The 12,060-nt window shown below is 34.9% G+C and overlaps 1 protein-coding gene across 1 annotated transcript; it reads right to left on the bottom strand.

Annotated features, from left to right (window-relative positions):
- Positions 1-2,904: 2,904 nt before the first annotated feature.
- LOC114268134 (putative mannitol dehydrogenase) lies at positions 2,905-11,618 on the bottom strand. Its single transcript, XM_028209249.2, has 5 exons — positions 11,452-11,618; positions 7,481-7,594; positions 5,219-5,732; positions 4,466-4,619; positions 2,905-3,433 (listed from the first exon to the last, which is right to left on the bottom strand). The coding sequence occupies exons 1-5, from the start codon at positions 11,538-11,540 to the stop codon at positions 3,231-3,233; spliced, it is 1,074 nt and encodes a 357-aa protein (XP_028065050.2). The 5' UTR covers positions 11,541-11,618; the 3' UTR covers positions 2,905-3,230.
- Between the last annotated feature and the right edge of the window lie 442 nt (positions 11,619-12,060).

The raw sequence follows: 12,060 nt of genomic DNA, 5'->3' as shown, positions 1-12,060 counted from the left end.
CAGACACGGCGCCCCACCACACGACATCCCTTCTCTCTCCTCTCTCTCTAGATCTCATCCATGGCTGCCTCTGTTCCCACACCACATCCCTTCTTTCACTTTCCTTCTCACTTTCTCTTTCTCTCTCTCTCAGAAACCCAGTTCACATAACATTGGTATAGTCCTTCCAGTGATCAAAGATGTCTCAACACTCCAATATGTGACCCATATACATCAAACAGTCACACAACACAGTGGATGTGATTTCTCTCTCTCCAAGTCAGCGTGACAGTGTGTAGGGAAGGAAGGGAGAGTTAAAAAAGCAGGGAGGAGAGTGGGGAGCTCTCCAGAAACGTTGGCAGTAGCCTGATGTCGATCCATCCATGGCGGCGGCGATGATGAACGGTGGCAGTGGTGATGAGCAGCAGCGGTGGAGATGACTGGAGGAAGTGGCGTTGTGCAGTGGCGATGACTGGAGGAGGTGATGAGCAGCACCATGGCTGGGTCACGAGAGAGTCGTCGGAAAGAGATGTATCACCGTCGGAGAGGGAAGCAAGGCAGAGAGAGAGAGAGAGAGAGAGAGAGTGGGTGTTGTGAAATTTAAATTTGAAAATTGGGAGTGAGATTGAAAGACAGGAAGGAGAGTTTATAGACAGTTGGATGAGCGTGGGTGTTTAGAAATTTGAAAATTGTGAGTGAGACTGAAAGAAAAAAATAGAGAGTCTATAGACTGAGAGTTCTGTCTAGGAGTGAGCAGCGGATATATTGATTTGTTAAAATTGACCGAACCGAATCGATCCGTCGCATTTTGGACAGATGCGTGATGACGAGCGGACGGTTGCGGATTGATTTTCTCCAATCCACTAATTTGGTGGACGGATGACGGATTTAAGATTCCTTTGACCGCAATTGAACCGTCAAACCCCGAGCATTGTGTTTTCAATTTGTTTAAATATTTTGTTTGTGTTTTTAATTGAAAAAGAGTTCAAATATTCTGTTGATAAAAAGTTTTCAACTTGAATATATTTTTTGAATTAAAAAAAATAAACGTATTATTTATCTATATTTTTTGGTTTTTAAATCTAACTGTAAAAGTAATAAATAGAAAATATGATATATGTTGGTTGGTTTTTATTTTCAAAAACATATATAAATGTAATAATATAGAGACATATAATCTCTACTATTACTCTATTCATGTTTTGGTAGTTTGAATTGTTTTTATATTTTAAGAATTACAGATTGTAATATTTTATGTGGATGAGGCATGCTGTGATTGTAATATGTGAATGAGGCATATAGTGATTGTAATATTCTAAAGTTTCAAACTTTCTTTCGTTGGATGAGGCATGCAGTAATTGTAATATTTTTTTAAGTCATTGACTGTAATATTTATTATTTTTTTTGAGGAAGTGCGCAAGTTGAACTATGTTAAAAATTTATAAAATTCCAAACCACCAAACCGATTCGCATCCATCCGCCAAACCGCCAATCCGCTCAACCCACATCCGCCGGATTGGCGGACGGATGCGGATTGATTTTTTCCAATCCGTCAATCTGGCGGACGGATGGCGGATTGAAGGTTTTGTGGCCGCAACCGACCCGCGCCCACCCCTAGTTCGATGAGCGTGGGGTTTCTTTTTTGTAGAGAGTGGATATGTGTGTTTTGAAATTTAAAATGTGAAAATGTAAGGTGTGACAAATGAGGATGAGTTGTTGTAAAGTTTGTGACTCTTGGACAGAAAATTTAGATAATTTAAATAGAGTGAGAGAGAATGTTTTCATCTCAATTGTTCATTTAAATACAAAAATAAATTATGACTATTAAAATGTCTTAATAGGACACCCTCTTTCCTTATTATATAGATATATGTATGTTTGTATATGAGAGGCATATAAGTGAGAGTATATGTGCTTGTATGTTCCTTGGGATGTGCCTCAACTATTTGACAAAATTAGAGTCTTATGATTTTTTTCTTCTTTTTTTTTCTTGAATTTATTGAGATTGTTGATAGATATTATATTTATTCTTTTCTTTTATGGTAATTATACAGATGGTGTGTATCATAACTTCTCGTTTGTAGTCATTTCACTTAAGATTAAAATTGTAATAAAAAATAAATTAATTAATACTGTACCTTGAGAGGAAATGTGATGTGTAAATAGAGTCTCTCCAACAAAAGCTTTATTATTTAAAAATTAAACTATGGTTATTTAAATTAATTACTCAAAAATAGTTAGGCCGCCCTTGGTGCTGTGGTTGTAATAAGACAAAAACATGGTGTGTAAATAGAAGCTGTCAATTAATTATGAATTTTATTTTAATCCCCAACCATGTGAGTATGAATTGCATATTTTTAAATGAGAGGTAAATTAAGAAAACTAAACGTTGAGCTTAAGCTTTGATTGCTTAACTGCCGGCTTGGCCTTGTTACAAAACTATGAGCCCGAACCCAAATGTTTTTTTCTCTATCTATCTCGACTTTAGGTTTTTGTTTAGTTTGGTTGAATGAACAGACATTTATTTTTACTAAAAAAAAAAAGAAAAAAAGAAGAAGCTGATCTTAGAGACATAGAGTAGCGGTTGGTGTGTACATCATTTTCCCTAGTAAAAACATTTCTGATGATGACGATGGTTAAGCTAATACGGTGAAGAAAAATTTCGCGATAGTATTCTCCAACAGCCATTTGGCTTTTGGCTAGATGGGATCCTGCTGACAATGTCCAATAAATGAGAGTCATCTAGCTTTGGCATTTTCTATCGCGAGAAAGACAGATCAGTCAGATTACTACGAGAATATAGATATAAATATAGATCAAAAGCGTGCAAAATTACTAGGAAAAAATGACTGTTATAATCAGTTATGCAGAGCTTCAAAGAGAAAAATACACAAACGACAAATAAAGGATTAAGAAGGCAGCAAGTGAATCAATCTCAAAGGGGTCACACACCAAGTTCTAATTGCAAAAGGAGCAACTGAAACAAAATAGATGGCAGCAGTTGATTAAAAGCAAGCTACCAGAGACAAATAAGTTCATTGCTTCTCTCAACTCAAACTGGACATCACATAACAACAGTCATGTCATGTTGAAGACAGTCACCAACATTTCATATCCATGCATCAACTTTTATCACAATCCCTCATACTAAAAGTTTTCTTAAACTTGCTTAGATTTATTGGTTTAGATCTAAATATTGAAAGGAGATAATAGCAGCAGCTGCTTCAACATCATCACTGACTTCCCTCCTGCTACTGCTGCAACAAGGAGTTTGCCACATCAATAACAAAGCGATATCTGACATCAGATTTGGCAAGCCGTTCCATGGCAGTGTTGATGTAGTCCATGTGGATCAGCTCAATGTCTGATGTTATGTTATGCTTTGCGCAAAAGTCTAGCATCTCCTGTGTCTCTTTCACTCCACCAATATCACTACCCCCAACAAGCTTCCGCCCTGCCAGCGTAACATAGAACTATTAAGTCACTAATTGTTTCAAAAAAATAAAGCAGTTACGAAATGAGCCTAACAATGTATATCAAGCTTCCCAACAAGAACAAGTCAAACAAAAAATATCAAATCAATACATAAAAGATGCAGGAAATCTTGTTCAGAAAAAGTGAACCAGTCAGTCACTCTTCCCAGAAAAGGTCTAATTGAAAGTTGTTTGCCCAGTCCCCTGCTCTCTTCTTCACTCATCATTTCAAAAGTTTGTGTAAATGGTCACACCAAGTGCATGAGGCTCCTGCTTTTCAGCAGGCTCTGAAAGAGGTAGCAGGGCAAACAGTCTTGCCATTGCCTTTTTGCGTAGGTTGATTCATTTGAGTCAAACCCGTGTCACAACACTAGAGCAAATGAGACCTTGCCATTGCTCCAGGTTACGAACCCTATTTTAAATGTTCGAATCACCACCCAAAATTAAATATGATCACAATATGGGACCCACATGAAAAGCAGAACATAATGGCTGAGTTAAAAACATTAGGCCTTGTTATTTGTTTGTCGGACATTTCTTGTACATATTATCATGCACTTTTGTCCTAAAAATTTAAAGAAACATGACAAACAAGCTCAGGAGCACGCATCACATGCATTGATTCTTTGACTTCTCAGTAGTCGTTTCCACTTTGATGCAAACTTTTTTATCATACGCTTTTTCCAGCTGATTTTCTCAATATATCTTTGTAATTTAAGAATTTCAAAAGCATAGCTACTTAAACCTTAGGTATATCTATCTGGCAGGAAATGGGTCCAAGAATGTACATCAAGCTACCTACCACTCCCATGTAATGCCATCTCGCATGTGAAGAGAAGCAAACAAACTAGGGGCATTGGCACACGAGGAATAAGGTATTGAACCAATGCAAGGCCCATTGATATGATTGGATGGGACTACTAGAGCGACAAGTTGCACCATAACAATTTTTATGAATGATAATACAATACATCAGATAGTTTAGACGAGGTATAATTAATTATGTGTCTCACCCAAACATAATGGGAAGATAGGAAGTTCTAAGGGCTTATTAGGCAGGCCAACAGTAACAAGTTTCCCATTCAGCTTCAATAGGCCAAGCAGTGGAGCCAAAGAATGAACTGCTGAAACTGTATCAATGATATAATCCATAGTACCCATAGCAGCCTGCACCAAAAATGCATAGGAAAAACTTACTTTAGAATAGTTTTAAATAAATCAACTTTAAGGCCCTATTGACTTGTCTACAAATTCCATTCATAAAACAGCAAAGCAATGTTGCCTGCAAAGAACTCTATAAGATGTACACAGAAACCTGAACACATATTGCTAAATACTACTCATGGTTCTTGATTCATGTCTCATCATACGACAACCAAGCCACACCTATCTGCAACTTTATAGGATGCATAGGTATTAGGTAATGTCAAAACTTGAGCTCATTTTAATAAAATAATGAAGCTTAATTTTCAAATTTGACTACACTCAGAAATTCTACAGCCTCAATACCTACATATCAAGTGGGCTTGTAAAAGTCCTAGATCAAACCTACATAACCATATACCATGCCCAACTTCGTTTCTTCCATGCATGCGGGGTCTGAAAATTGCTACCTAATTTTCATCCATTATCAAACTAAATACCCAAAACCCACTGGCATCTAGGTGTCATGAAGCCAAACTTGTTTAGCAAAATCTATTCAATCCCAACTTGTTTAGAAAAACCATTTCAACATCTTTGAACTTTTCAAGCCAACTTTTACTAACCTTCATTGCTGTGGGATCAGTGCTAATGAGGAAAGAGTCAGCACCAAGTTTGTTGATGGCCTCTGCTTCTTTCTTCAGCGAGGTACTGATTACAGTGACTTTCAACCCAAAGGCCTTCCCAAACTTCACAGCAATATGACCAAGTCCACCAAGTCCAACCACACCCAAATGCTTACCAGGCTCAGTCATTCCATAATATTTCATTGGGCTGTAAACTGTGATCCCAGCACAAAGTAGGGGTGCACCAGCATCAGCAGGTAGGGTATCAGGAAAGCGAAGCACATAGTGCTGGTCGACAACCATTACATCAGAATAACCACCTTGGGTCTTCACCCCTTCAGCTGAAATTGAGTTATAAGTAAGGACCATTTTTGGGCAGTAATTTTCCAAGTCTTGTTGGCAGATCTCACATGTTTTGCAGGACCCAACAATGACCCCAACTCCAACTCGATCACCAATCTTGAATTTCTCAACGTTTTTCCCAGTTTTGGTCACAACACCTACAATTTCATGCCTGCAATACAACAATTAAAAAATTCATCAGTACATGTAATCATAGTTTTCAAATCGTGAATCGAAATTGCATTTTCAAAATGAAAATCGTAAAGATTCAGTCATAATCTCTAATTTACATAAAACAATATCTATGCATTCAAATATTAAAGTATTATATAAATGAAAAAATTACACTTAAATCAATGAAAAGGTTGTTTTGAAAGGTAAATGTCAAGAGAGGTGAATCTGAGCCACATTGTGATCTATGATCCTATATTACATTATCCATAATGCTATGATTTATAACGATCCACATCACAGACGTACATATATGAATTAGAAGGAAACAAGAATAAAGCTTCATCAACATAGGTACAATTGTCCCATGTAGAATCATCACCTGGTTTAGATTTTGCCTAACAAACATTTTCAAAAGCAAACTCACTCAAACACACAATTTCTGAACAACAATAATTGAATAACAAAGTTTTACAACTAAAGTAATAGAAAGGCTCACCTCAAAGTGGGGTAAAGTACCCAAATTTCCAAACTTTTTAAAAACCTCACTTGAAGCCATCAAAATATTTCTTTTACAAGTGTCACAAAATAAATAAATAAATAAAACTTAACTTATCAATTGAATTATTCATATTTTTTAAATAATATTACTTTTTATTTATGATTTGAGAATTTTTTATTTTCAGAAATAGAAAAATAAAAATTAATATCAAAATCTTGTTTGACAAACTATTTAAATATATATATAAATACCCATTTTAAGGGGAAATTTTTTTTATAAAAATGAAAAGGATATTAAAATAATGAGTGTTTTTTATTGTTTTTACTCTTGAAAAGACAAAAAATAAAAATATTGAAAATAAAGATAATACAACAAAAAATTAAATGACACCACTCACAAAAATTCCTAGTCACCACTGTACATAGGTTGGTCGACTAGCTGTCCGTCATACCCACAGAGACTTGAACTCAAGACCTCGCATATCAATCTCTCCAAAACCCTCAATGCCAGATACCTCTAGTGATCCCAGGTGAAGGGGTTCCATGGCTCTACTCCCAGCCCAAGTGGCCATGGTTATCGAAGTGTCTTGAATCATGTTGGTGATAAGTCACTGGAGAGGAGAAATGAGGCATAAGGGAATCTTAGTCCGGTAGAAATGCCCTTGGCTGCACCAAAGGGATACCGAGCCATGTTTCTACAAAGCAGAAGTGGCTGAGCGGAGATGCCTTGACCCAATTGAGTAATTCCCTAGGCCACGCGTCCGAAGATCCTATGCCATGGCTCATCCTACGGTGCCATAGCACAAATCTAAAGTGCTGACTGCATTAACTGGCTATAACACTATACTTGGCAGTTCATGTGCTCTAGGTAGAGTCAGCTGACCGTTAGCGATTAACATGTCTAGGGCTAGGCTGAAGACCCCAACGATCTATTTAGTAGATGATGTGGCACCAAAATGGCTTGTTACTTGGAGATTCTTTATCCAAGTTGGGGATGATGTGGTGCCTACGAGGCTTGCCACTTGGCGATGGCTATTCAGATACCCACAAAAAGCTATTCCTAGATTTGAAACCGCGCTATAGTTACATATTGTATTTAAATGTGTAAATTATGTAAACATCTATACATGTTGAACAAGAATATCAAAACTAACAATGGTGCCTTCTTTACCCATTATGTAGTTAAAGTATTGACATTGTAAAGAGCACAACAACAGAATAAATCAAAATGCAAGATGAGCATCATACCCGGGAACAATTGGGTACATGGTGAAGCCCCATTCATTTTTCACAGTATGCAAGTCAGAGTGACAAACCCCACAATAAAGTACTTTAACTGTCACATCGTCATCATTGTTTTCTCTGCGAATAATATAAACAGTGTAAAAGACAACAATATTACCAATATCAATAATATAGTATATCACCAAGATAATTAACAATTTTGGGACACTTGTCAATTTTCTAAGGTGTACAAATAGACAAAATTCACAAAAATTTAGACGGAAAGATCAAATTGAAATTGGACTTAAAGTGTAGGGATTAAATTGTTCAATTTGAAACTATAGGAACTAAAGTGAAATTTGTGTCAAACTATAGAGGTGAAATGCGTAATTAACCCATAATTATATTATAAAGTAGATAATTATGAAAATGTTTTTTTTTTTTTTGTCACACATAATACATTGGTAGGGTTAACTGATAATTGTTAGCAGAGGAAAGAAGCAACACGGGATATCAAACTCGTCTTTATAAGATTTGAGTCTGCAAACTCACAATACAAAATGATCTATGAAGCACGAATACTTAAAAAATGGAGACGTATCCGTATCGAATATTTATCAGATACTGATACTCCTTGGATACTCGCAAATATGTATCGAATACTTCTTAATTAATTTTTTATTAATTTTGGAGTATCGGATACTTAATTTTGAAGTATCAGATACTCGAAATCACATATTACTTCTAATACTTTGTTTAGTTCTTTGATAGGAGTAATATAGTGTGAGTCAAAGTAATAGAATTTGTCAAATTAATATATCCTTATTGTCTCCCTCACTTCTCTCTCGCTCTCTCACTATCTCACTCTCTCACGTTTGTTCTCTTTGCTCTCATTCTTTTTTTGGTGTTGGCATGTATGGATGATGTTTAATTTACATTTGCTTTTGCTTTTGCTTTTGCTTTTGCTTTTAGTTTTGGATATTTTATGAATGTTTGAGGACTCTTAACTTAATAGAAATCCCTCTATTTATTTATTAATTTGTTTTAGGTTTTATTTTCATGCATATTACATTATTAAAACTATAAATAAAAAAAAAAAATTACAATTGTATCTCACTGTACCCATATCTTACTTTTTCAAAATTTGGTGTATCTCCATATCTGTATCCCGTATCCTTATCCGCATATTGCCGTATTCCGTATCCGTACTTTCTAGAAGGTGATACTAATAATTTAATTTAGGGCACTTGAGAGTCGGGCTAGAAGTTCAATTTTCAAACTTTTCGGACAATCATCCAAACTCTATTCTTTTTGGGCCATAAGGACAACGATAATTAAAAAAATCATTTTATTCCACCTATTTGTGTATATCTGTCCACCTATTAACCACTACCAGCCACCATCGACCTCTGACACCGGTGACTTTTCCGGCATTGTCTCGGTGGACTAGACAGTCGGTGGCGAATCCTCTATTGTGCTTGGGACTAGGGATGGCAATGGGAATCCTACCTCATGGATTTCCATGGAGACCCCGACCCAAATATATGGGCCTTGTTTGGTTTGTATTTGAGAAACATGTTTTGAGATAAAAAGTACGAAAATTTGTTTGGTTTGGTTTTTTTTCAAAAGATGTTTTGAAAAATTATTTTGAGAGAGAGTTTTGGAAAAAGTGATTGATTTGATGTGTATGAGAGAGAGATTTGTTTGAAAAATTTGTAAACCAAACAAGTTTTGGAAAAATTTGTTTGGTTTGATTAACTTTGAAAACTTATTTGTAGAAAATTTTTTCCAAAAATTTTTCCGAAACACAAACCAAACAAGGCCATGGATTCTCCCATTTTTTCTTATCTGTTGGGTCGGTTAAGTAATATTTTTAAAATATTATAGGGTATGGGTCGGGGATGGGTACCCGCCCATTTCCCCCATATGTTATTTATTTATTTATTTTTGGCTTACGAAAGAGAGAGAAAGTGAAGTGGTATAGTGAGAGGAAGCCTTTCTTCTCTCTCCTCGATTTTTACCAGACCCTGTGATAACAACAGATGCCGAGAAGGACCTCCAATTTATATAGATTGAAAAGTTGATTTTCAAATTGACCCCTTAGATTTAACTGAATTGCAGACTAGTCCCTGGTGGAAAAGGCCTAACAACCATGTTACATGGGTCAATGAAAGAAAATAAGTTTTGAAATTCTGATTTGAGTGTGGAGTTATGATTTGAGCGTGGAATTGTGAGTTTTGAAAAGAGAAAATTTATTTGGTTATGAATTTTGAAATGAGTTTTTGAATTTTGAAAAGAGTTTTGAATTTTGAAAAAAAATTTGAGTTGTATTTTGAGTTTTTGAATTTTGAGTTGTATTTTAAATTTTTTGGATCTATTTTTTAAAAATATTAAATAATGTTTAAGAAAATTTTATTTTTTTATTTTCAATATATAATTTTTATTTAGATATTTCAATTTTTTTTATCTTAAATATTTTGTAAATATTTTAATTTTACAAAAGAATGTAACATTGTAGGTGAGGGAGAGGGATGGCTATAATTTATTATTATTATTTTAATTTTTCACGTTTTTTCACATTTTTTTTCAATTATTAAAAACTTATTTAATTGTTTCAAAATTATATATTTGATTATTTTAAAATAAACTTATTAATTAATTAAAGTGTATTTAATTTTGTTGATGAGTCAAATAAAATAAAATAAGATTGAATATATATTTAGTTTTGGTTGTAAACTTCAAAAAAAAAAAAAGGTCAAGTTAATTAGGAGATGGGAAGGATAGTACCCATGCCAAATGGGGAATAGGGAAAAAATTGTTAGGTCCGGCTTGTCTCATGTTTAGATCAAGATTGAATCTGTCCAGTCTGGCCTATGGGTTCATTTTGGGCCCCGTTTCGATAATTCGAATCGTTCAATGTGTAGAACTCGTTAAGTACTGTATCTTTGCAAAAAAAACACGTTGATTGGATATTGATAGCTATTTGATCGGATCAGAATTTTGTCAATCGTTTATTTTTTCACCATTTATTTTTTTTAATACAAATATGATCCGATCAAATAGCTATCAATATCTTATCAACGTGATTTTTTACAAAGATATAGTACTTGATGAATTCTACACATTGAACGGTTCGGATTATCAAAACGGAACTCAAAAATTGACCCATGAACCAAACTGGACGGGTCCAATCAGACAAGTTGAATCCAAATTATTATAGGGAATGGGAATGGGCATTTAATATTCACCCGCATTATTCACTCCCATTGCCATCCCCACTTGGGACGTACAAGCACGTCAGAGTGAGCTTCACTTTCCTCCATTTGTTTCCCATTTTGATTTTGGGTTCGATTTGATCTTTCTAGAGGGAGAAAATAATTTACGGACTCTTCAGATCTTCAAACTCACCAACCAAAAGCCACATAATCGCAAGAACAGATCTCCAGATGCTCGGTTATTTTATCTAAGGCGTGGACCTTCAATGGATATTCTTTCTTAACGGGAAAAAAAAAATAAAATAAAAATGAGGGTAGAGTGTTATGAGGTACGGCTGAGTCAAAAATAGTCATCGGAATGGCCACCAAAAAATGGCCGTCAAAAATAGTTGCCATAAATTGTTGCCGGCGGCAGTCCATACCGGTTTTGCCCCGGATTAGTCCGAGTTTAAAATAAAAAATAAAAAATAATCTTTAAAACCAAAACAGAATAAAAACCGTGAGAAAACATAAATGGAAACTAAAAATGAAGCAAGAATCATTAAACTAATCATAAAATACTGACGTGTGTTTGGTTTGATCGAGAGATTTTAGAAGGGATTTGAAAAGACAAGAAAAAAAATAGATATTTCACCTAGTTTTGCACATCATTTTCTTTTTCCTTTCTAAATCCTCAACCAAACAAAGCTTAAAGGGAATGTGGAGGTGCGAGACTGTGTGTGTATAAATCAATATCCATGTATGTAAGTATAGATAGATATGTATAAATGTTTAGCAAACCTGCGAGAAAATTTGAATGGGGAGAGGAACCCAGAGGTGTCCCTTGCAGCCCAACCAAAAGCCTTCTGTGGGTATTCATCTTCAGCCATTTCTTCTCACTCTCTCTCTCTCTCTCTAGTATCAAAGAATAAAGGAATGAAAGAAAGGAAATAGGTGGTGTGGTGGTGATTGATGTTAAACCTAACACATGTGGTCATTCATACTAGCAATAATGATTGAGATGATTAATAGTGGTGTTCTAAAAGCATTATTAATGATGTGACAATAGACGAAACTCACTGCTTGTATCTTGTTTTTTTTTTAATTTTTTTTAAATACTTGTCAATTCATTAATGATATTTTAAAACACCATTTTTAGTGAAATATATCATTACCCTTCATACTAGTGTAGGGAGAGTTGGTGCTCAGAACAGTAGTCACTTGTTGAAGATCCAGTTCACCGCTGCATTCTAGCTAGAGAGTAATGTTAGGGATTTGAAACGTTTTATTAAAATATCTAATTAAATGTCTTATATGGGTATAAAAGAATAATATATTGATTCTGTATTCAGTTATTAATAGAATATTTAGTAAAATATTTAAAATTTTTAGCCTTCCTTTGATATGTTA

This window comes from Camellia sinensis, chromosome 4 (assembly GCF_055761805.1).
Source record: "Camellia sinensis isolate YWXY chromosome 4, ASM5576180v1, whole genome shotgun sequence".
Taxonomy (NCBI): Eukaryota; Viridiplantae; Streptophyta; class Magnoliopsida; order Ericales; family Theaceae; genus Camellia; species Camellia sinensis.
This window is presented reverse-complemented; position numbering and strand designations above follow the sequence as displayed.